The 27,283-nt window shown below is 38.6% G+C and overlaps 1 protein-coding gene across 4 annotated transcripts in view; it reads left to right on the top strand.

The window, feature by feature from the left end:
- The window catches only part of LOC131071364 (AMSH-like ubiquitin thioesterase 3), a 50,348-nt gene extending 26,411 nt beyond the window's left edge, over positions 1–23,937 (top strand). For all 4 annotated transcript variants that reach the window (XM_058007173.2, XM_058007170.2, XM_058007171.2 and 1 more), the window contains exons 12-14: positions 1,196–1,258; positions 23,338–23,390; positions 23,484–23,937. In XM_058007173.2, the coding sequence (XP_057863156.2) occupies positions 1,196–1,258; positions 23,338–23,390; positions 23,484–23,658 (291 nt within the window). In that variant the 3' untranslated portion in view covers positions 23,659–23,937. The remainder of the gene's footprint in view (positions 1–1,195; positions 1,259–23,337; positions 23,391–23,483) is intronic.
- Positions 23,938–27,283: the final 3,346 nt, after the last annotated feature.

The raw sequence follows: 27,283 nt of genomic DNA, 5'->3' as shown, positions 1-27,283 counted from the left end.
AACGTTTCAGATCATACTCCATGATCCATCATCAGGAAAAGGAAGATGATGTATTATTTGAAATGCTGATACAAAAGTCAGGTACACAGTTATTACCAGAAGTACTCTCTATCATCCACATGGACTGTGGAAATATCATGTTTGTTATTTTTAACTGAACTTTTTCAAAATTTATAAAATTGCTGCACTGTCAATGACATTTTTTTGATATATCATTAACCAGTTAATTATCTGGGAGTGGACCTTACAATGAAAATTTAACAAATTTTGGCATAGTACAAAAAATTTCTCTAGCTAAAAAGCCAGCTTCTTGACATGGTGTCCTCTGGTAGCTCCTTGTCATATTGCCAATTGAGAACAGATAATCCAACTCCTTGTCATGCTGCCATTTGATAGCTGAAAAGCGAGCTCCCTGTCATACCGCAACAAACTAGATCCAAATTAAAACCTAGAACTACATTTTTATCTATAGTGCCAAGAGATGCACAATACAAAATATAATTTTGAAAACTTATCGTTTTTAAAATTTTTATCCTTGCTAATTCAAACAACCAGTTCCCAACATGGCACTCCTAATTTTTTTTCCAATTTCCTAAATTTCTACCTTTAAGTCTTATTTGAATGTGTTGATGGCCAATTTTGGTTCTAGCCATTGATGCTTGTCCTTGTTATCAGAAAGGGTAAATATGTAAATTACTCATCAATCTTAATTGTTGTAGCACTTGAGAAACATGCAGAGCTCATTCTTGGAAAGCATTATATATAAGTTATAACCAAAGAGAATATGGAATTATTATGTAGAATTTTGTATTACATCTAGCCCATAAGCCAAGTTCAGTCAACCTCATCATCTACATACTCAATAATGTTTTTACATGGCTATCCATACAACAAAGACATCAGCTTTCTAACCCTTTTATAAATATTCGCACAGGAAAGTTATTTGGCAATCTGCATTATGTCGCAGAGCTTGTTGAAACCCATTCAGAAACAGTAAATTCTGACAAACTTTTACAATAGGGGAAATGGAAAAGATAAACATGCTATTTACTAAATTAAAGGGATCTATAATTTTTGGCTTTCTTGAACCTGGTTTTTAAAACTAGTCTGTCATTTTTTAATTATATAAACTTATTTTTTATTAACCTTTCTCACATTTTGCTTTCAAATCATTGTTGCTGTTTTGAAATTGCAGACACATCCTTCACAGTCTTGCTTTATGTCATCAATTGATCTTCATACTCATTATTCGTATCAGGTAATGTTACAATTTTATTGCTTTTTTTTTTCTAGTTTAAAAAGAACAACCATATTTGTGTTAGTTCATATGATTGTATATCATACAGGATAAATTTTAGCTGGTATGTTTCTTTTTCTTTGGATGAGTTGAAGCGGATTCCATGCTCATGAATCCTAGTTGTAAAAGGAAAAAAGTTAAAGCCAGTCTTTTTTAATGAATATTTCCTTGGAACAATGGTTGAGATTCAATTTCTTGATTTAACTCTGTTAGTGTTCCTTGCACTAGCATAGATTTCTAAACCTAAAACTAGATAAGGAATGCAGACAATATGTTTCTATTTTTGTTTTATTGTTTTGTATTTTTTTTTCAAGGACTTCTCTGCTAGAAATGCCTCCTATAAGTAAGAATGATTATAAATGAGGATAAAACTTATACAAAGATTACTGTTTCTTGATGAAATCTCTGCTATGGTGTTTGAATACAAATTTGCTAGACAAACTCTAGGATATCCACATGGTTTTACTTTCCAGTATTTCACCCTGATGTTAATGTGGTATTTGATTGCAATATTATACTCCTTTTCCTGTCTTCTGGGGAACCTTTCCTCTAATTACTCCATATAACTCGTTATATTCCACTGCAAAAATTGCAGCAATAAATTTCTCTGAAATATGCTTGATATCATATTGCAGAATTGTTACTTTCATAATGTTTTATTGGTTTATGCATATAATCTCTTTAATTGACAGTATTTTGACTTGTTTTTAGGGTCTAAATTTTTCAACATCCCCCTGATATTTGTAATATAATCAAAATTTATCATTTTCTAGTTAATGTGCTAGTGCCATCAACTGTATGTATTGGGTAGCTCAATTGCAACTAGTCACCATAGATTTTACGCAGAAAAAGAACTACAAGCTATTACTAAAGACATATTACATGAACAAGCAGAGTAACAAGATTCGCCTAGATTTGGCGAGTTCCGAGTCAAGTCATCCTTTACGAATCCTGGGGGCTCGGACTTGGACTCGTCCGAGTCTAGGAAGACTCACCGAGTCTTGCGGACTTGCTGGACTTACTGAGTCCGAGCGAGTCTTGTCTCCTGGACTTGGCTAGACTCATTTTTTTTTATTTTTTAAAATCTCAAAATTCAAAATTGTTTTTGGTTTATGACATGCCCCCAAAATATACATGAAATATAACATGATTTTGTTAAGTTCTTTCAAAATTCTGTGATCAAAATAGAAGAGATGGAGATATGATCTGAAAGTTGTATTTTATCTGCTATAGCGTGTTTTAAAGACGCACCACACTTATCAATTTCGGTGTATGCATCCTCCTCAATGTAAGCATGCTATATAAGTGGATGAGGGATTACGTAGTGAAGAGATATGTCTTCTCACGTGGGAAGACACATCTCTTCCCTACGTACCTCTCACCACAGTATATAAACTAGTCACCATTTACTTACCCGATCGGAAGGAGTGCGACTTGTTTGAGAATCGCTTTACCACCCGATACCATGAATGGTGTAACCGTTGGTCAAACGTGATAAGTTAACTTTGGTTTTATTTATCATTAGTTAACGTTAACATATTATTATATGTAATCAAATATATATATATATATATATATATATATATATATATATATATATATATATATATATATATATATATCGGAAGCTTGAAATAGTACGACCGACGTTACAAAATTTAACACTCCCTCTTAACTAGGGAGGACACATTTCATGTTAGAGAAAACATCACAATTCATCCATTGATTGTGAAGAGAGGAGATATCACACCATAGTGATATTCAGAGATATGATTCAACAATGAATATCAAGTCTCATGATACTCACCATAACTCGTAGTTATCAAGTAAGGTATCTGCACTGGCATCAAGTCACATGATGTCTACCATACTGATAATGATTTCATGGCATGTCCACGAATATTATGTTCATAATATTCACCATGAAGATCTCTATCATAATTATGGTTTATTTAATGATATCAACCAATAGATATCTACCATAATGTCTCAGAGATATATATACTATCATGACATGTCCACAGATATCAAGTTACATGATATCCATCAAGATAGTTAAATTGATAATTGTAAAATTGTCACCTTACAATATCAAATTGAAACAAGTGTTCATTATTGAAAAGTCATCACCCTTCAATAATGTTCACAGAAGGCTGCAATGTATTCAACTTCTGTAGAACTCTGAGCAACTGAAGACTGTTTTCTACATATCCATGAGATCATTCCTCATCCTAAACTGAAGCAACATCTTGATGTGCTTTTCCTGTCAACTATGCTTCCAGTCCAATTAGAATTAGTGAATCCATGTAGGTCAAGTTCTAATGTTTATATTTCAAACCAAAACCAATAGTTCCTCGAAGATATCTCAGAATATGCTTTTGCAGCAACAAGATGTATTTCCCTGGGTTCACACATGAACTGACTTAGTGCATTTACAGCATAACATATATCAGGTCTTGTGTTTACCAAATAGATTAGAGATCCAATAATCTGTCTGTAGAGTGTAGGATTTGCAAACTCAGATTCTGCACAAACTCAGATTCTGCAGCTGTTTCCTTTAGCTTGTGTAGTTTTGTCTCCATAGGTGTGGTCATGGATCTACAATCCAACATTCTAAATCTCTTGAGTATATCAATGGTGCATTTTCCTTGATTAAGGATTATACCATCTGCCTGCTGCCAAACTTCCAATCCAAGGAAGTAGTGAAGAATTCCTAAATCTTTCATATCAAACTCAGAGGCTAATTCTTTCTTACATCGAGAAATACAATTATCCTCTCCTGTGATTAGTAGATCATCAACATAAAGATTAAGAATTAATATCACCATTGATTACCTTGTAGCAGAGATTTGGATCTGCTTCATTCTTGAAAAACCCTAATTCCAAGAGATAGTGATCGATTCTTTCATACCATGCTTTGGGGGCCTGTTTCAGTCCATAAAGAGCCTTCTTTAATCTGCAGACGTGATTCAGCCTTATTGTGAGATTTTGCCAAGATCAAGGGCACAATGAAAAGTATAAAAATAGAGACAAAAGAATGACAAGAACAAATTGTATTCTCATCAATATGAAAATGATCAACTGGATTCATCAATACAATGAATATAGGCCTTCTTATGTAGGCAAGGCCATATGGATGTACGAGCACACAATTATGACGTGGCTCAATGAGAAACAAGGGTAGGTAAGAAATACTAGGGGTAGGTAGGAGAAATAATATAATATTCCACAAGAGGTGGATGACCCACCGAATGTGGAGTGTAACAGCAAAATAAGACCACAAAAGGTGGAATTTCTTCTACAAGCTCTATCCCTATGTGCACACTTCCCTAAGTGTCTCAAATCCAAACTACGAAGAGATGCATTATCCTAAGTTAACTTAAGTAAAGTGTAATAATATCCATAATGAATATTTATTTACACCAACACCCCCCCTTAAGTGCAACTTAGGGGAATGAAGACTTAAGTCAACAATGCAAGATGGGTCCCGGCTACTAGGCCATGATAGGTACCCATGTACAATATGCAAATGCAAGCAAAACTATGCAAAGCAATCTCTCACAAATGGAGAAAGGGAGAAAACCCAGTGGGAAAAAACTCCCCCCCAAAAGAGAGATGAAAGTACAAAAGACTCTCAAAGAAGAAGGACAAAACCCCAAAAAGGAAAAAGTCCCCCCCGTAAAGAGAGGAAGGAGAAGTCAGCTGACCCCCCCTAATGACACATCTCGCACCCCCAAGAGAGCTCGCAACTGCTGGAACTTACTCTTGGTGAAAGGTTTGGTGAATATGTCAGCAACCTGCTCCGCTGTAGGACAATACTGCAAATCAATGACCTGCTCCTGAATGAGCTCTCGGATATATTGCATATGAATCTCGATGTGTTTGGTCCGTGTTGACGTGTATTTTATACACAATCATACACAGAATAAAATACCAATAGGTATCTTATCCTCTCTTGAGAAAATAGTCTCTAACTGTTGAAGATCTGCAAAAAGGATCAGTTAGATGGACTCCAAGGTTCTTTTAGTGGGGTCTCCACGTGTGGACAAGCTTTTTAATGGTATGATGTGATTTGCTGTTTCCTCCAAGGCGTCTTACGGATTCCAAAGGTTCGAAGATTCTACTAAACTAAAAAGAGCTTTCAAAAAAAATAGCAAAAGGACAGGGTTTAAGGAAGTCTAATCTAGCCTAACCCTATGAACGACTTAGCATGAATGAGATTTGGCAAGACTCAACCAACTTCAATTTTGCCATAAGATAACAACTCAATTGAAATTAGTGCGATCTTCTAAGGTAATAATGATGTTCAATGCATCAAAGACCAAGGACACTACTACGAGGGTACATATCCTAGATACGAAAATGCTTGAAGGTTAGGGACTCAAAATGTTCTCCAGTCGACCACGCAAGGCGTTCCTACAATCAGCAAGAAGCTAGTGGTTTGGATTGCGAATCCCACCAAATATCAAATCTCACACTTAGTCTTTCAAATTAACAAACTACTTTGATCGAGCGTGATTCAAGTACATCCAACAACCATGAAGATAACTTAAGAAATTTGCAACAAAACACCATAACTTCAATATTTTATTGATTTCCAAGTCATCATATACAACAATTGCTTGAGTTTCTCTCTTCAAGACTCAATCTTGCTACAAAATAAGAATTGCTTCTAACTCTAATCTCTCTATTTCACTCTTATCTGACTATTCGACTATTAACTATTACCAAATGAAATGAAAAATGGGGGTATAAATAGCATCCCCAGTTACAATGAAAGGTCCAGATTGAAAGTAAATCAACGGACAAGATCATGACACCTAAACCCTAATTAGGGTTTGTTACAAATGACCTCCTTTTTACTGAACAATATTAAATACATAGCCAAATATTAAATTTGGCACAAAAATCTAGGAGGTATCAACCAATGAGAAATAAGATGTCATGTCATCTGTAACAACCTTTCATCTAGAATCTTATTCCCTTTCCAATTCTCTTTCTTAGCATATGCAATGAATTTTGTCACGATTCCTTCGATTTCTGTGATTGGAATCTCGGGAAGATTCTTGATACTCTCTTCTAAGTGGATGACCTGATCGAATGCATCTAGGAGAGCTGTGTCCCAAGTAGGTTCAAGTTCCTTCGTTCTATCAATCAGGAGCATGGTGGCATACATCTGATCATACTGTTCATCTGTAACATCTGCGTCCTTGCGAAAGATGATCTTGATTCTATCCTCAAATTCCTGGATATCCACATCTGTCTCGACCTCGATCCTTCTGCCAAGAATGGTACGAAGTACCTCAAACACTCTGTCCTGGATCGGATTGATCACCTCCTCAACTTGACCACATCTAACACTGATGTCCTCGAAGAGAACACTCTTTATATGGAGTAAGGTTGACCACTGAAACAAACTGTGAGAATCACCTTCTAAGATCCTCTCCTGCGCTAAAATTCTTCTGGATGTATGTCTTATTATTTTCAAGACAGGGATGACAACGTCCTTGGTATGGGCAAATGCAGCTACTGTTGCCATCAATCTGTGGATTGTAGTGACGGGCACACTCGATCATCAACTCGCGGCACTGAATAGCTGGAGGAAAACCGGCCGCCTTAATGATGCCACTCTCTATTATTCTCCGGGCGACAGGTGAGGGCTTGCCAATGTAAGGGACCTCTCGGAACTTCTTCGTGCTAAAGTTCCCCAGGTTTGTATCTCCAATGTTGCTCCACTTAGACACGATCTTGGTCTCCACTTCTTCGGTCTTCTGATCTTCTTTCATGAGAGCTGAGCGGCTGGTGGATGCTCCCGCCTTTGGGGTCGCCATACCTACACAACATTTCATTATAAGAACTAGATTTTGCAATAAATAGCGTAAATAAGAGAGATAAATTTTTAGGAAACATCATGATAAGTCCCTAGAGTTATCATTTCCTAAAATAAACGATTGAGCTAAGAGATTCAAAATTCAAAACTTCAAAATTTGAAATACGACGATGAATGAATAAAGCAATAATAATTAAAATCGCCATACCTCGATAGAGAGCTAACTCTAGAATGCAAAAAGAAAATTCGCCTAGGCAAAATTGAGGTATAAAATAATCTTCAATATGATCTCCTCAAAATTGACTTTGCCACCTTTGGAGTGAACGCGATCCTCAAGTATCGCCTTAGACGTGGTCTTAAATGATCTTCAAATTTGCCCTTGACAAATCGCTCAAACAAATCCTCCAAGTCTTTAGCAAATTCGCCTTAATGTATCCTCAAGTTCGCATTTGGTGTGGTCTTCAAATTCGCACCACCCTTGATGTATAAAGCGCCACCTTTTGGATGAATGAAATTCGCACCACCTTTGGTCTTCAACGCAATTCGCACTCCAAACTTTGATAACTAAGCGCCACCCTTGGTTTGAATTCGCACCACCTTTGAACACACTTCGCACTATATTCGCCTCTCCTCAATTCGCATGAAGAAAGGTAAAAATGATTATGTGAAAATGAAAATTTCCACTCCCCTTATATATAGCGCTCACACCTTTTCATCCCCTAGGCCGACTTGATAAATAAAACCATTTTAAAAAATGATTTTAAATGATTTGCAATAAAATAACAAGGCCGACTTGCTTAATTGAGCGCTCCAAATCGATTTTTATTAATTAATTAATTAATTATTAATGCCTTGCGTTTTTATTTTGCAAATTTCGATTTTTAAATAAAGGCAAAAAATAATTAATAAAAGATAACGCCATATTAAATGCTAAATAAAATGGATATTCAATTTTTTAAATCGATTTAGCATTTGAGGAAAATTCGAATTGCTTACTTGGCGCAAAAATTGGAAGACAAAGGGACGTACCTCATCGCTCTGGTCCCTTGGAGAGGGACAGGAGCGATCCACATTTTGGTTTCGATTTTTGCATTTCTTACGTCCGACTTCTTCATCTCCACGTTGAAAATCGATCATCTCGATGGGTTCTTCGCATTTGATCATCTTGCATGTGTGCTTAAGTGCCTTTTGAGTGTACATCGCCCTGGTCCTTGTCCAAAGGACAGGAGCGATCTTCTTGTTTCCACGTCCATCTTGCATCTTTTAACTTCGATCTTTCATTGTTGGCGAATAACATCCTTTGTTCGTGTCTTTTGCGCTTATTCCATTTGCTCGCATGAAGTTTTGGGTGTATTAAAGGGATCATCGCCCTTGTCCCTTGGAGAGGGACAGGAGCGATCCATGTTTTCTCCTTGACCTTGTCAACTTTAAACCTTGATCTTCGTTGAGATGTCCTTCAAACGTCGTCCTTCACCTTACCTAACTTCGCTTCGCTTTGATCTTGAAGGAACGTAAGTGTTTTGATAAGATCGCCCTGGTCCTTGTCCAAAGGACAGGAGCGATGTGAGTCTTTTACATTGTTTGGCGATGTTTGGACGTTCAACACTCTTGCATTTTATCTTCAAACGATGCCTTGGACCCTCTAAAACATTGCGAAGTCTTGTCCTTACGTAAATTTTGCATGAAATGGCCAATGCATTCAACATCGCCCTGGTCCCTTCCTGAGGGACAGGAGCGATCTAGGCTATAGGGTGCGAATTTCATCATTGCGACGACCTTTGAATGTTTGTGCTTGCTAAAGATGCCTTGAAATGTCCCTCGCCACCTTGTCTTGACTTGGATCGTCTTTGAACTTGCGTAGGAAGCAACATCATCCTTGCATCGCCCTTGTCCCTTGGAGAGGGACAGGAGCGATCCTCCTTTTGTAGCCTTTATCTCACTTTGCCAGGTTCCACGTTTATATTCAACGGACTCGTCCTTCTTCACTCCATTCGTCCATGCCTTGACATTATCTGTAACTTTGCAAGAAAATCATTTATATCAAAAATCGCTCTGGTCCCTTCCTGAGGGACAGGAGCGAACTAGGCATTTAGCACTGTTATGAACGTCTCAAAATCTTCAATTTATATTCAACGCTTTCATCTCATGTTTTTCCTTGTTTTTGAACGTAAACTTGCCTTGACCTTTGTCTGGATTTTGCATAATGAAGGAAATCGCTCTGGTCCCTGGGAGAGGGACGAGAGCTACAAGGTACCTCGCCCTGGTCCCTTGGAGAGGGACAGGAGCGATTTGGTCAATATAGGTCATTCTCCTTCGTTTCTGCATCTCAAATTATATTCATTTGGCAAAGCATCTTCCTTTGGACGTCCTCAAATTGTTAAGTCATCAAAATCTTGCAAGGACAAGGCGAAATTGAATTTGTAGCTCCGGTCCTTCACTGAGGGACAGGAGCAATTTTCCTCCTGGAGGCATTTCTGTGCTCATGAAAATCTTCAATTTATATTCAATGGAAAGATATCGCCATTCTCCATCACTTCCAACTCGAAATTTGTCTGGACTCTGCGGGGATGATGAGATATTTGAAAATGAGCTCCCGTCCTTCACTGAGGGACAGGAGCGATTTTGCTCCTACAGGCCAAAATAACATGATTTTTCACATTCTAACACTTCACGAGGCGAAAACAAATCAATTCCAATGCCCAAGATCAAAGTCAAAAAAGTCAAAATTTGGGTCAAAATATTCAATCGGACAAAAATTCACATTTCACTTTCAATACTTAGACAAATTTAAGCTCTGCATCAACATTCCAATTGAAAATTAGACCATTTTGGCGAACTCATTGCATTCAAAATTTGCATCCTAGAAAAGGAAGCTCGAAAGCTCTCAAAAACGACTGGATTTTGGCCTGAAAAGACAAAATTTAAAACCCTAAGGCTTGACCCTAAATCCAGACGACTAACCGACTAACAAAATCCTAAAAACGAAAGCAAAAGGCAAGGGAAAAACGAGCAAAAAGAGGGGGTCCCCATTTGCGATGGGGCGATGTGTGAAATGGTCACAACAGTCCGCTGGTGCTGGACCGGGTTCTTCGAGATTGCAATAGCACTCTGATTGTCGCAATGTAGAACTATCGGTCGTGGAGTGGTGAATCCAAACTCTGTGAGAATCTGCTGAAGCCAAATGGTCTCAGTCGCTGCATTAACAGTGCCTTGATACTCAGCCTCAGTCGAAGAGAGAGCAATAGCATGTTGCTTCTTGCTCTGCCAACAAATGGGGCCTGAACCAAGGTGAAAACTGTAACCGGAAGTAGACTTACGATCATCAAGATCGCTAGCCCAATCGGAGTCTGTGTAACCAACCAAGCGAAGTCCTGTGCCTGCTGCATAGTGAATCCCATAGTGATGTGTACTCTGGATGTAATGAAGGATGCGTTTGGCGGCTTTCCAATGAAGCTCATGTGGTTCCTACATGAAGCGGGAAACCATGCCAACTGCAAATGAAATATCAGGGTGTGTATGGGTCAAATAGATGGAGACTACCCACAAGCTGACGATACAAAGTGGCATCAATTGGTGGAGAAGAACACTAAGCCTCAAGCTTGACTCCTGAAAGAAAGGGAGTCGGGGTAGGCTTACAATCAGCCATATGAAAGCGTGCAAGTAGATCAAGAGCATACTTGGGCTGCGATAGTGTAATCTCGGAAGTTGACTGTGAAATCTCGATCCCGAGAAAGTAGTGCAAAAGACCCAAGTCAGTCATAGCAAATCTGTCATGCAAAGCAGATTTGACCCTGCTAATGATGGATGCAGTATTCCCTGTAATGATCAAGTCATCAACATAGAGCACGAGTATCAAGTGAGAGTCATCTTGTCGCAAAATGTAGGCATTCGGATCGTAATGACACCTGGTGAACCCTGCAGAGAGAAGAAAGGAATCCATCTTGGTGTACCAAGCCCTAGGGCCCTGCTTAAGGCCATAGAGAGATTTCCTTAGTCTGCAAACCAAGGAAGTATCTTGGATGAAACCCTGTGGCTGCTCCATATAAATCTCCTCATCAAGGTCACCATGAAGAAAAGCACTCTTCACATCCATTTGATGTACAACCCAACCATGAGCTGTAGCAATAGCAAGTGTCAAGCGAATGGAGTTCATCTTGGCTACGGGCGCAAAGGTCTCAGTATGGTCAACACCAGCAACCTGAGAGAAACCTTTCGCAACAAGCCGAGCCTTATACTTATCCACACTACCATCCGCAGCATACTGGGTCCGATAGATCCACTTACATCGAACCATCTTTCTCCCCTTAGGGAGATGGACTAAATCCCATGTGTTGTTCCTCATCAAGGAACTATACTCTTCCTCCATAGCTTGGTCCCACTCATGAACCCCTGATGCTTCCCGAAATGTCTGTGGATCGGAAGCGGTAGCAATGAATGCATGTGGAAGATTTTGATGTTGTGATCGAGTTCTTCGTGTATCTGAAGGATCCCCAACAAGAGAACCCGCAGACTCAAGTGTCTGTCAAGCCCAACGAGGTCTAGGTGGAGGTGGAGAACGAGGCTCCTCAACTACAAGTGAACCCTGCGGAGGTGTAACCCTGCGAGTCGGAGTTGAAGAAGTCTCATCATCTGAATCACTAGCATCACTATCCACAATGGAGGAAGGTGGAGGAGGTAGAGAGGCTAAGCTAGGAGAGCTTTCCTCAAAGTGAACACTCCTCTCAATGAACACCTCATGTGTTTCAGGATCCATCAATCTATATGCCTTAACACCCTCAGGATATCCAACAAATCTGCAAGGCCAACTTTGAGGTTCCAATGCCTTGCGTTTTTTGCGGAGGTATACGAGCCCATGCTTGACACCCAAAGACTCTGAAATGTCTCACAATCGGTTTCCTACCAGCTCAAGCTTCAAAAGGAGTAATACCTTGCAAAGCTTTGTGAGGAACCCGATTCTGGATGTGTGTGGCACAACTGATAGCCTCAGCCCAAAAGGTGGGATCAAGAGAACGTGCATGAATCATACAGCTAGCCATTTCTTTGAGAGTTCTATTATTGCGTTTTGCAACTCCGTTATGCTGTGGAGTGTATGTGACAAAATGCTGAAGATCAATCCCCTCAAATGTACAAAAATCCTCAAGTCTTTTGTTCACGTATTCCCTTCCATTATCTGTGCGAAGAATCTTGACCACTTTCCCGGATTGCTTCTCCACACGAGTCTTGAAGTCCTGAAATCTGTCAAATACTTCACTCTTATGAATGAGAAAGTAGACCCAAGTGAAGCGAGAGTAGTCATCAATGAAGGTGAGGACATAGCGGGCCTTACTAAATGAAGGTGCTGGAAATGGACCTGCTACATCGCTGTGAACAAGTTGAAGAACTTCCAAAGCTCTCCAAGCTTTCCCCTTATCAAACTTCTCCTCAGGATGCTTGCCCATGGAACAACCTGAACATACACCCTCTGAAAAACTGATTCGAGGTAGACTTGTGACCATGTCTTTAGTGCTGAGCTACTGAAGATAGCGGTAGTTGAGGTGACCAAACCGCTCATGCCATAGCTTACTTTCTGAATTTGAATGAGTAAGCAAGGCCCTAGAAGGTGAACTTGGCACAAAGTGGGAGAATGAATAAAGCCTTGAGTTGTCATTGACTTGTCCCACTACTACCAAGGCATCATCATCAAGCTCCTTTACCACAACTGAATCTGGTGTAAACTCAACCTTTTTCCCATTCCCATAGTTAGTGATTTGGTAGATAGAGAGAAGGTTGGTAGACAAGTTAGGAACATAGAGAACATTCTCAAAAGTTCCATCATCCATGTCAACTGAACCTTTCCCTTCAACCTCTACTTGTGTATCATCACCTCTGTAAATGTGAGGTACCTTAGATGGCTCCAATGAAGAAAACTGCTCCTTTGTAGAACCCATGTGATATGAGGCACCTGAGTCAAGTATCCACTGCTGTGAAGAACCTGTAGTAGCCACAAATGCTTGCCCTTTTCCCTTAGACTGTGAGGAAGAGGAAGGAGTTGAATCCTTCTTTGTGTAGGTGGATGGCAAGTTGATGTTGTTTTTCTTGAGAAGATTAGTTAACTCATCAACTTGCTTTGTTTGGCATCGATGCTCATCATGACCATACTTCTTGCAATATGCACAAGTTGGCTTATCCTTCTTAGGTGGTGTCCCCTTCTTGGAAGATGATGAAAAATCGCCTTGTGATGGAGAGGATGATTGTCCTTTTTCCTGTTGTGGCTTAGACTTGGAGTGCTTCTTCTTCTTGTTGGAATCTTTGCCTTGACTTCCTTGATTCCTTTGATTAGCCACCAAAGCCTGGGACTTTGAAGACTTGAGAAGCCCCATGTTCAACAACTTAGATTGTTCCAATATCAACATTTCTGTGAAAGTATCAAATGAAGGCATAACATAGGAACTCCCCACTGTCAAACGATGAGTTTGGAAGCTAGACACAAATGCTGCATATTCTGGTGCAAGCTTGTCCAACAAGTTGAATATCAACTGAGCATCCTTTTTGTCAATTCCACAATCCTTAAGCTTTGCTCTTAGCTCATTTGCTTTGGTGACATAATCTTGGATTGTATCAAAACTCTTGGGATCCAAGTTGGTGAGCTCATTGTCAATCTTATAACCTCTGATTTCATCAACTTGACCATACAATTTCTGAAACATATCCCAAGCATCTTTGATTGTAGTACACTTTTCAATATGAAAGATGAGGTCATCTGATACATACTTGCTCAAAGTTCCAAGAGCCATGCAATTCTTAGTGAGCCATTCTAACTGAGCATTAGGATCAGCCTTAGGATCAGGTGGTGCTGCTATTGTTCCATCTATGTAATGCGTGAGACCTTTTTCCATTAATTTGCTCCATACTTTAATTTTCCATGATGCATAATTATGTGGAGTTAAAGGTGGAAATTTATGAGGACTCATTGCAACAAAAATGAAAGAGCACAAAGAGAGGCACAATCACACAAGACACCCCCCCAAATTCACTCAATCAAAGAACCACCCCAAAAGTGATGATTTGGCACTTTATACTTAGTGCGTATACAATGGGCCACTTGCAAAAAATGGCAAAGTGGGCTTCTGATTTCAATTTTACAACTGCCTCAATAAGGTCAAAAGAGACTCAAACTAATAATGCAAGAGATCTAAACTAAGATCCAAGCACTTTACAAGTACCTAATAGGCCAAAGAAGACCAATATCTGAAAGTACAACTTCCACTCAAAATCTCTGAAATCTGATCATAGATTATGAAAGTAGACGAAAAAATATGCACTTTCAAAAAAAAAAACGGCACTTGAAAAGGAGGTCGTATGAGCTCAAACGAGGCCTTTGAAGTTGCAGAATTGAGGATTAGACAGGTACAGCTGAGAGAATCCAAAAATTCCGAAACACTTGTGCACCAAAACCAGAAAATAACCACACCACTGCGGAGAGCACGAAAAATTAGCCCAAATAAAAAAAAATTGCACCCAAAAAGGAGCAAAATTGAGCAAGTTATGGGCCTCCAAAGTTGACCCAAAAATGCAAACTGCTCAACGGAGAGGGGTCTAAAAATTTCCAAAGAAAATGCTGACTGGGCAGAAGGTACGGATCCCAAAAAATAATTTTCAAATTTTTTTTTTTGACAAGAATCCAAAAATTCCGTACCGTACCCGCCCTAATTGGGCAGAAAATTTCCTCCACACCCAAAAATTGATTTTCGCCAAAATAGGTCGAATTTATACTCGATTTTTATGGAAACGGCCTCTCGGATGTAATGGTGAGGTCGAAAACGCTCCAAGATGCCTCCAAAAAGCACAGTTCCTCAGATCCGAAAATAGAAGCCTTCCGCGATGTCTCCAAAAACCAATCAATGAAGCCCCAATGGCTCTGATATCATGTGAGATTTTGCCAAGATCAAGGGCACAATGAAAAGTATAAAAATAGAGACAAAAGAATGACAAGAACAAACTGTATTCTCATCAATATGAAAATGATCAACTGGATTCATCAATACAATGAATATAGGCCTTCTTATATAGGCAAGGCCATATGGATGTACGAGCACACAATTATGACATGTGGCTCAATGAGAAACAAGGGTAGGTAAGAAATACTAGGGGTAGGTAGGAGAAATAATATAATATTCCACAAGAGGTGGATGACCCACCGAATGTGGAGTGTAACAGCAAAATAAGACCACAAAAGGTGGAATTTCTCCTACAAGCTCTATCCCTATGTGCACACTTCCCTAAGTGTCTCAAATCCAAACTACAAAGAGATGCATTATCCTAAGTTAAGTGTAATAATATCCATAATGAATATTTATTTACACCAACACTTATGAATCACAAAACCTTAAGGTTGCTCCAAATAAACTTATTCTTCAATCTTACCATTAAGAAAAACAGTCTTGACATCCATTTGATGGACTTTCCATCCTTTAGATGCTGCAATAGCCAAAATTGCTCGGACAGAAGTGTATCTGGCAACATGAGCAAATGTCTCTTCATAGTCAATACCTTCTTTCTGTGAGAAACCTCTGGCAACAAACCTTGCTTTGTGCTTTTCAATGCTACCATCTGCTGCATGTTTGATTTTGAAGAGCCATTTAGAAGATACCATAGATTTGCTTTTAGGCCTAGGCACAATATCCCAAACATCATTTTTCAGAATTGATCGATACTCTTCTGACATAGCATCTTTCCAAACTTGATGCTTGAGCACATCTCCAACACAGGAAGGTTATGCATCAATGATCGCACTCATCAAGGCAGTATAACTGGAGGTCTCTTACTTTCTCTGAAGGTCCCCTTTGGAGCAGCATAATTTTCAGCTTCTTGAAGTATCCTTTTAGCCCAAAGTGGTCTCTTCCTAGTTTCGGGATAATTTTCTTTTAAAGGTAAGCCTTGAACTTCATGCTCAGCATCTTCAGGGGTCTCCCTCTGAATCTCAGGGGTGGAATCCTCATCCAAGCTTGTAGGAGGATCTTGGTGTTCTAATTCATTAGAGCTTTTGGACCTTCTGAATGCTATGTCTTCCTCAAAGATGACATCTCTGCTTAGTTCAATTTGTCTTTGACCAGGTATGTATATTCTGTAGGCTTTAGAGGTTTCACTGTACCCAACAAATACTCCTTTCTTTCCAGAAGGTTCTAACTTTGACCTCTTTTCTTTGGGGACATGAATATAGATTGGGCACCCAAAGATCCGGAAATGACTTATGTCAGGTTTGTTGCCAGTAAAGGCTTCTTCAGGGGTTTTATTGTCAAGAAGAGAATGAGGACATCTATTTTGAATGTACATAGTTGTCCTAGATGCTTCAGCCCAAAATGAGGTTTCTATATTTTGGTCAAACAACATAGCCCTAGCAACTTCTACTATAGTCCTATTCTTTCTTTCAGCTACCCCATTTTGTTGTGGGTTATAAGGTACAGTTAAACTCCCTCTTAATCCCAACATTTATACAATAATCTTTAAACATATCAGAAGTGTATTCCCCCAATTGTCTGTTCTTAAGGTCATGATTTTCTTACCTGTCATATTTTCTGCAAGAGCTTTGAATTCCTTAAATTTAGAAAGGATTTCTTCAGACTCTTTGTACCTTAGAAAATATATCCAGGTCTTCCTAGAAGCTGAGTAGAAGACTAGCTTCTCAGAATTACTCCCTTTCTTAATTTCTGCCATTGAAGCTTGTTGTTTGATCCTGTCTAGACACTTCATTGCATAGTGCCCATATTGGTCACATCTGAAACATTGTACTTTAGAAATGTCTCTCTTCTTCTTTGAAGACCTCTTCCCATTTGAGTTGTTGTCCATCTTTCTCTTAAAGTTCTTCTTCTTTCCTTTCTTGTGGGAATTAGAGTTTAGAACTTGAATGTCTTCATTGCCATTGTTTCGTTTTATTCCTCTTGTGACAAGCCGAGATTCCTCTTGAATGCAATTGGTTTTCAATCTATCAAGCTTAGGAAATTTAGAAGGAGCACTGATTCCTTGAAAGAACGATTCCCATGAGGTAGGAAGTCCATTTAGGGCCATCATAGCAAGTTCTTTGTTGTCTACTAGATGTCCAATAGTGGATAGTTGATCCCTAAGCTCAGTGATCCTCAAGAAATAGGATCTAACTGTTTCTCCTTTATTCATCTTTATATGGTGTAGTTGATTCTTTAGGGTGAGAACCCTGCTAGTGTTGTTGATTTCATAAATGTCAGCTAGTGCTTTGAACATTTGAAAGGCCATCTCATATTTAGAAATGACTGGTACAGTGTGGTCTCTTACTGAATCCACAATTATCTTAAGGGCCTTCTCACTGTCCTTGCTCCACTGAATTTTCTCTGTATCATCAGAGGGTTCAGGAATTTCACTTTTGACATGGGAGTCAATTTTATTTTCTTTCAAAACAAGCATGATCCTGAATTTCCAAGATACAAAATTTGATGCTCCATCTAATCTATCTTCAAACCTAACTCCGGTTGCCATTAGAATTATGGGAATGTGATCTTAGCAAGAGCTTGGTGAAAGTTTATGAGATCATTACAGAATTTTAATATGATCTTCCTTAACTTCGCTCTGATACCATGTTAAGTTCTTTCAAAATTTTGTGATCAAAATAGAAGAGATGGAGATATGATCTGAAAGTTGTATTTTATCTGCTATAGCGTGTTTTAAAGATGCACCACACTTATCAATTTCGGTGTATGCATCCCCCTCAATGTAAGCATGCTATATAAGTGGATGAGGGGTTACGTAGTGAAGAGATATGTCTTCCCACTCTCTTCCCTACGTACCTCTCACCATAGTATATAAACTAGTCACCGTTTACTTACTCGATTGGAAGGAGTGCGACTTGTTTGAGAATCGCTTTACCACCCGATACCATGAATGGTGTAACCGTTGGTCAAACACGATAAGTTAACTTTGGTTTTATTTATCATTAGTTAACGTTAACATATTAGTATATGTAATCAAATTAATATATATATATATATCGGAAGCATGAAAAAGTACGACCGACGTTACAAAATTTAACAGATATAGCTCCCCATATTTGTCTTCAAATCAGTCTCTCTTCATTAGAATATATACAATCATATATAAAATTTAAGTATAAGTTATACAAGTTATATTTCATGTATATATTGGTAGGCTGTTTGAGAGTGGTTTCAGATCTCTAGGAATTATAATGCAAATTCTATGTTTGAGAAGATCTTATAAATTTTCAGACAGTCAAAGTTCAGTAATGAATAGGCTCCTATCAGCATTCTTTCACTCTCTCTATCTCACTTACTTTATCTGCCTTGAACTCTAGAACTATCTCTCTCCCTATCACTCTTCGTCTATCCCCACTCTCTATCTCTCTCTATCTCAATCTCTCCTCTCTCCCCCAAGATCTAGGCCTATTTCTCTACCTCTCCCTTTCTCACCCTCAACCCCCCACGAGGGGTGCTACCCTTAATGTCATTTTGGTGTTGCCCTCAAACCCCATCAAACTATAAGTCTAAGCAAGTAATAGGCCAATGATGAATCATGATTATAAAAATCTACATAATACATATCCCTTGTTGCAAAGTTCTGCATATTCATAGTTAAAAAAATATTTTGGCTGCTACCTTAGATACCTTCGTAGGAGGGATGTAGGCTCCTCTGATCCATAGACTTCTAATTATTGTTTTGATATTTGTTTGGAACATTTGATGTCATGGATTTCATATTCCTTGAGTTTTGTATATATTTGACAATATTTATACATCTAAGTGTGCTATTTCCTTCAACTATAATTTGCGTTTATACTTGTGATTGATGTATACTTGTGTATGTGATCAAATTAGCTTCTATTTGATGATGTTGTTGTGTCTTTAAGGTTTATTTAATAAAGGGTGCATGAAACAATTTTTAAATCCTTAAAAATCTCTAAATTTCTTGGGTTTTTCACTTGTTTAGTCTTTGTCGACTCTGCGCTGAGTTTTGTTGCTGAGTTGTAATAGGTTGTCTTATTCTGCAATCAGGATGACTATAATTTCTGATTTTGTTTGGTTGCCCCTGTAGTTAAGTTGTCCCTGGTGCGTTTTTGTTTGGAGTTTTTTTGGTTTCTTACATTACATCAACATGCTAGGATAATGCAAAATACATGACTAACATACTACTCGCATTTTCGGACCAATCTGAATTTAATAATGAGCACTCAACACTTTATTATTCGCTGATTTAATTACACTTATCATGGCAGTGTTCACGAGGTATATAGAGTTTTTTTCAGTGTATTTTGAATTTAAATACCAAACTATAAAGTTCGGGCCAAGGAACCTGGAGATATTTTCTTGGCGTTTGCTTTCAGCCGGCTCTGGTGTTGTCCAAGACTGCAACAGCAACCATCTGTAATTCCCACGTGCAGTCAAGAGCCAAAATGGCATTCAATCTCCAGCTGTCCGCAGGTCCTTTTCTCATACAACCGGTGCACTGAAAAAGAGGGACTGTGACTGTAACAGCTTACAAGGTTGGCTTTCAATGCTGGTTACCACGTGCAATCGTTGATATTCTCTATGCTGCCTACACACAGAAGCATTCCACATCGCCCAACAGCAGCAATAATATACCACATCCCAGTTAATATCTGTTACCATTGTCAGTAACTGTGCCCAGCTATAGCATTAATCACGCCCAGCACAATATAGTTACTAACGCCCAGCCAAAGTATTTGCGCCCAGCAGAATGTAGATGCCAATGCCCAGCCAAGGTAAACACGCCCAGCAGAATGTAGTTACTAATACCCAGCCAAGGTAAACACGCCCAACAGTGGTGTGATAGAATATGCCCAGTCCAATACAAAATGCACCCACAGAAGTATATTCCATGACCAGCAGATTGAAAAGATTTCGCTTTGATTTAGTTTCCAGAAACCTCACTCCGTCCTTCCCTTTGCTAAGAATGGTTCACACTTAGTACTTCAATGTTCTACGGCTGAGGAAAGATACCCAGTCCTTGCCAAAATTCATGCCATAATGCCTTAACTTTCCCTACACTGTATATGTAAAGAAAATGCAAAGTGTACCTGTCAAACTCCTGTCGTGTAACCTGCCATGTTCATATTTCCAGCCGATAAACTTCTTCAATCAATTTGGTTTTAAGAAAAACCTTCCAGGCCCGGTCTTTCACAGGTGTGGAAAGCGCTGCTAATGAAGGATGACGTCTTCAAAAGCCTGAGACAAATCTCCAGCACAATTTCCAAGAAATACCAATACCAAGATGAGTTTCCAGCATTCAATGCCTTTATTTATTACTTCATTTGGGCTCCAATTCCAATGCATCACGAATGTGGGATATTAGAAAGTTATAATAAAATAAGAATAAACCTTATGTCTCCCATTTGAGAGGGTACTTTTTAATTTTTCCTTTTAAACTATAGTCTCCGACATTAAATAAGATATTAAAGTTAAATAATTAAATTTAACTTTAGTACTTTTCATTAAATGCCCAAATAAATTAATCATGCATTAAAATTGCAATCCAGGTGAAGAATAATATGCACCAAAATATCGCCTACTAAAATTGCATCAAAATTTACCAGTCGCTGCGCCCAAACTGACTTACTATAAATAGTAAGTTCCTGGAAACCCTGTCAAATCAACTCCGATTGGCCTGAAACTGAATTTGCCCAGGCCAAAATCATCAATGATCCCTGCAAAGTCCTGGTTAGCCCTCAGGACCATGGCATAACGGGCTAACAACAACCTGCCTGCTGACTGCTAAAAAGGGGACATTACATGAGTCTTGAGTCCCAAGTCGAGTCACCCTTGCCGAGTCCGCACCAAGTCCAAGTCTTGTAACTATGTGAATAAGATTGGTATAAAAATTAAAATCATCCATAAGAATAAAAAGGACTGCCAAGAGAAAACCTAACAATGGTGAAACCTCCAAGAGTCATGTGTATACCTTCTATTGCTTTATTCCTTTATTAACTTCATCCCAGTTTCCTGCTACACTTTTGAATATGGCTTTAGAATGGCTCTACACCATAACAATCCCCCCAAATCTCCTCACAACTGTCATCTTTATGGAGTTGCATTGTAGTTTGGGAGTCTTTAGGTTCCACAAAAGTAAACAGCTATGGAGAAGACTAAGGAATGGGTCTTTGACAGTAGCCTCCGTGGTTTCTTCCTCTTGTTCGTTGAGCTTGAAGCCACCTGATGCTGGCTTGTAATAATTAGCTTGTTTTTTATTTTCACCCTAAACCTGGAGTTTCCTACCATACAAAAATTACTTGATAGTTCTTGGTGTATTGATGTTGATTCTTTCTCAAAGATTGCATCTGTAATCTGCATATAAGGACTTTTTGAATGCATCATATATGTGCAATCTAAGTCACAAGGTTCGAATTCGACGGCCATGAAATTCGTATAAAATTCAACAAGAGAAAAATTCGAAAAAAAAAAAATCGGATAAAATTCGCCATATATAATTTTGTTTATTTTTTAATTGTGTATACTTCTAATAAATTCGACTAGCTGATGAAGCAGTTGCAGAGTGCGACCCAGCAGTTGCAGAAAATACCCGCGAGTGCAACCCAGCAGTTGCAGAGAATACCAGCGAATCGCGACCCAACAGTTGCAGATACAGAGAATACCCGCGACCCAGCAGTTGCAGTCTTGCAGATACAAAGAATAGCAGCGCTTCATAGAGAAAATCTGCTGAAAATCTTTAAAAAAACCCCTAAACGCTTTTCAAAAACCTAGAAAAACTCTTTTTAAATTTTAACTCTAATTTTAAAAAATGACGTCATGGCCGTACGAATTTATGGCCGAATTTGAACGAATTTTTTATAGAAGTTTGGAATTTGATAAAAATCGAGCTTCATTCTTGAAAATCGCCGATTTCTGTGACTTAGTGTGCAATGATCCAAAATTAATGTTCTCAAAGAGCAAAACTTCATTTTTGTAGTTCGTTTTAATCCACTAATCCTATGGATGACAGATGTTGTTTGTATATTCCAATTCCAAGCCTATGCACCAATTCATGGACAACCAAATTGCTTTATAAATCAGAATCAAAATGTGCACTTACCTTACTGTTGTTCACATGGATCTTGATGTAGAAGAGCTTCCTACTATACTTCAACCTTTGTTGCTTCATTTGCTTGCTTTCCTCTTTATTCTTTAACAGTGAGCAAACTACTTTGTCATCCGCATCAGAAGTGTTCAAATTCTTTGATTTGAATTCCTTTCCCTTATCTTGCTAATCATTTGGCTGCAGTTTGTGATTTCACTTCTAGAATTTCTCGTCTGATTGATCTTCTACATCACAATGCCTACACAGCTACTTTTGTATAAAATGTAATGTAATTCTTATTTCCCCTTGATCTTCTTTTGGATGATGCTACTTTCCTTTAAGATTTAATTTTTTATTAGAGTTTCATGTATACTCGTTTTGGTCATTTATGGACATCAATATAGTTCCATCTTTCTTTCTTTGAGGCTATTTGCTTCAAATTTCTCTAAAGTGTTTTGCCTCTTTGGCACTCCTTAACATCTAACCTGATGTACACAGCTCTGTTTTATCAACAATTCATTGGAAGCCATATAGTGCCCTATGGATTGAGATAATTGCTCAATGAGTGCAATGCTCACTATCAGAGGTCTCTACTCAGCTCTTTCCTAATCTCTATGAAAGGATTTACACTCTTTATTAGGGAAATGGAACAGGACCACACTCGTAACAGTCTCCCTAAACATCCTGTCTGCAATCATAGTTATGTAGTAATATGGTGTTTTTTGCAGCTTTCCATATTGCAAATGCTGTCAGTTCATTATCAGTTTGTCAGAAAATTTGACCTGATCCATTATAGATCAAAAGAGACAAAATGTCCAAGGCTTCAGGTTCAAGCATAGCAAGCATTATACAATACACGATTCATGATTGTATAACAGGGAAAAAAGCAGTAGGCATTGCAATTTAAATAGATCATATTGATATAATCCATTTGATGAATGATCTATGATAATAGCGAATTCATCATTCAGAGCTCATTTGCACAGAATCCTTCACAGCACATGTTAACATTGTCTTTTAACTATAAAAGAGTCTAAAATTACTTTCCTAATATACCATCATACCCCTAGAAATATGCGATAATAATATACGCCGTGTTTACGTAATTAATGTAGGTAGTACAAGAAATTTGTTATTCAATATCTTTACCTGATGGTTGCAGATTATGCTTCCAGAAGCTGTTGCTATTGTTATGGCACCTACAGACACAACACGGTATGCTTTTAATCCTTTGGTTATGCTCATTTAATTATTTTATTGTGTAATTTTTTGTTCCAATTGTTGATCAGTTTTGCTGTGGCATTGCAGAAAATATGGCATTTTCCGCTTATCAGATCCTGGGGGTGTTAATGTCATAAAACAATGCCAGCAGCGTGGTTTTCATCCTCATGAAGAACCTCCAGATGGCAGCCCAATTTATGAGCATTGTTCTCATGTTCTTATTGATCCGTCATTGAAATTTGATGTAATTGACCTTCGTTAATATAAGTTATGCCAATACCTATAAAGAAGAGCTGTTACAGTAAATTTTCCCATCTGTCATATGGCAATGTCATAATCTGCAGAACACCAAATTTGTACAGGTCAAGCTGTAATTTTTGAAACACCAATAGAAACTGTGGGGCAAGTACTAGTTATTGATTAGGAGAGTGATTACGTGTATGTATTTTGCACTGCCATTGTTCTAAGATGAGCCATAACACCTCCTGTATGTTGGTTTTTATGTATTTGATTATTTCTCCTCGTGCAGGATTTTCCTCAATTGAGCCTTCAGATACTTTTTCCTCGATGGAGATCATTGGTCTATTTCTTTTGGTTATCTTGTGGTTTCATCAGTAATAGTTGATGTTTTATTTCACCTCTATGATAGTGGGGTACTGAATATGCAGTTTTATATATTCATTCATCTGTTCTATCAATATTTGTGTGACCAATAATTAGTGGTAAAAGTGCTTGATTGCATTTACTGAACAAAGATGATGTATGACAGAATAGACTAATTTCATGTCTACTACCTTCATATGCAGATCTGCTGATGTCCACAGATACTCCGGTAATATAAATGACATGTATTTTTAATAGGAAAAGAGAACTGTTTGTCTGCCAGTCAGAAAGTCTTTAGGATGGTTATAATAAATCGCGAGACTGATGGGTTATGGTTCTAACCTAAGTCACAGAAATCGGCGGTTTTCAAGAAGGAAGCTCGATTTTTATCGAATTCCAAACTTTTATAAAAAATTCGTTCAAATTCAGCCATAAATTTGTATGGCCATGACGTCATTTTTTAAAATTAGAGTAAAAATTTAAAAAGAGTTTTTGTAGGTTTTTGAAAAGCGTTTAGGGGGTTTTTTTAATATTTTCGGCAGATTTTCTCTATGAAGCGCTGCTATTCTTTGTATCTGCTAGACTGCAACTGCTGGGTTGCAGGTATTCTCTGTATCTGCAACTGTTGGGTCGCGATTCGCGGGTATTCTCTGCAACTGCTGGGTCGCACTCGCAGGTATTTTCTGCAACTGCTGGGTTGCACTCTGCAACTGCTTCATCAGCTAGTCAAATTTATTAGAAGTATACACATTTAAAAAATAAACAAAATTATATAAGGCGAATTTTATCCGATTTTTTTTTCGAATTTTTCTTTTGTCGAATTTTATCCGAATTTCATGACTGTCGAATTCGAATTCGAATTCGAACCTTGTGACTTACGTTCTAACCACCTTATGTATTAAGTAAAATTCTGCGGTTTATGCTAGTTTATACTAAATCAGGAGACCTGTGGTGTTTTTCATAGAAAACCCATGTTATCAGCATGGGTTGGTGGAGATGATAGGAATTGAGCAGCAACAGGGACTTTTGCATCATATAACTGATTCTCTAGATCAACCATAGTTTAAATTTGAAATTCAGTTGAATCAAGGGATCGAATCCCATCACATGGCAGAAGTGGATTTGTGTAGTATTTTAGATGACAGAAATGAAGTGTTGTAAATATTAATGACCATCATATGATGACTCCTTTTTGAGTCAATAGCATTTTTGCATGCCAAATTTTTAACAAAGGCATTCAAGTATTCTACTTAAATGTTTTGATTGATAAACATGGGAAGAGCCCAGACCCATAACATGTCAAGCCATCAAGGCAAAAAGAGCGAAATTCATGAGAGGTGAGATTGAGAAAAAGAAGAGAAAAGGAGCTTTTGACCGGAGCTGGGAACCGGTGGGAGACAAGGGTCCCGATCCTATACAACAAAATTTTCTTTCGCCACCTCCGAAAGTGGAAGGGGAGGAGGACGATCTTTCTTCTTTCTACGAACTACCATCCAAGCAATGCTATCATCCATCACCCCGTTAAAGGGGAAACAAGAGGTGATCCCCCAATTGGAGGATCAAGAACCACCAAAGGAGGGGCTATAGGGTTTTGAGGCATATCCTTGACCACCAGAGAAGACAGTAGCTTTGAGGGAGCAACTTGCACGACCAAAGCCAAGCTAGGAACATAAGGAATTGCAGAAGGAATATCAAGGCATGATGGGGTCACACCTAGATCATAATGATCAATAGAATCTTAGTTAGAGTCCATCTCAGAGGGAACCTCAATGGTTAAGTGATCTTCCTTAGCATCCTTCCACCAAGTAGCAGCACCTTGCTCACGCGACAAAGAGAAATCCAAAGCCAGATGATCGGTAGCAAAGCAACGACAACAATGAAAGGGAAGGCCCTCATAATCTAGTGGTTGTGTCCAAGGCTTGTCCCTAACCATCAAAACCACATCCCCATGAAGAGGTTTGGAGATGTCAATGTCAACAATAATGTGAGAAAAGGTGGAGTGAGCCATGCGGGAAGTTGAATCAACCTTCAAAAAATGATTGAGTTGCCAATGGCCTTGTAACAAGTTTCTTCCCAGAACTAAAGGGAAAGATTAGGTAGTCTGACCCAAACTGGACACACAAAGAGTGTTCCAGTGAGAGGATTGAAAGAGGGAGTTCAAGGTTCGATGGAAAGAGAATGCTCTCTCTCCCCAGGGCTAAGGTTGCACGAGAACTATATTTTGGTCATCAGATGAAGCAAAATTAGCTATTTTTTTTTTTCAAGGAAAGAGTTTGATCTTACTAGACACCAAAGATTTCCAAGAGGTATGGACCCAGTTGTGAAGGTCAGGAAGAGTAGGCAAACCACGACTCTGGTAGAAATCCTCATTATCTACCACGTCCTTGCCACAAACAATGACTAGAGAGGATTTGGCACAAGAAAGAGGCTGAAACACACGTTGGGGGCGAGTAGATCCATATCTAGTAGCCCGTTTTTTGCGCGTATCCATTGAAGGATTTTGAAATGAGGGGGGAAAGTCTTCTTAATATACAAATTGATAGATCTCGTATCAGTAGATACCAGAAAAAGTTTTGACATAACATTTGTCTGGGGGGAAAGACCATATAGCCAGTATATTTCCACCAACACGAAATGTTACTTATGGAACCATACCGATATTCTTTGGCAGTTCGCAAACACTCCATATCATTCTTTATCTATTAGAAAACACGGGTATAATATCTTAAAAGAATACAATGAAGTAGATGACTATTGTTTTTTACACCTTTTTTCACATATGCGCCCGAAATATTATCATCTCCTCTATGTACCAAAGAGTCCAGAATTGAACTTCAATTTTCATTTATTTGCCACTCAAATTGAAGCGACTCTTCGGGTCAAGAGTTAAATAAGAAAACAATAAATAGAAAATGAGTCCGGATCCAAGCAATTTTCAAGGATTGATCCTTCCTTTTTTTACTCTACTTCTCAGTCGGAACAAAGCATAATTGCGGGCCTTAGTAGATTATTTCAAAAGAGGACTTGGGCTAAGTTCCACAGCATCCACATTTTTCCCTGACTCACAGCCGACAATATCCACAGGCATAGGGTTAGAAACGGGAGCCTTCACGGCAGGAAGGGTCGCTACCACACCAGACACAGCAAAGCCATGCACATCCGTAGAGTGAGCCTCATAATGAAGAACCGCAAGAGGGTCCGACACATAATGAAGGGCTGCAAGAGGGTCAGCTGCAGATTGAAGGGCCACAACAGAATGAAGGGCTGCTCCAGGCAGAGCTGCA

The sequence above is a fragment of the Cryptomeria japonica genome, chromosome 2 (genome assembly GCF_030272615.1).
Source record: "Cryptomeria japonica chromosome 2, Sugi_1.0, whole genome shotgun sequence".
NCBI lineage: Eukaryota > Viridiplantae > Streptophyta > Pinopsida > Cupressales > Cupressaceae > Cryptomeria > Cryptomeria japonica.
The sequence above is the reverse complement of the archived record's forward strand: the minus strand, read 5'-3'. Positions and strand labels throughout refer to the sequence as shown.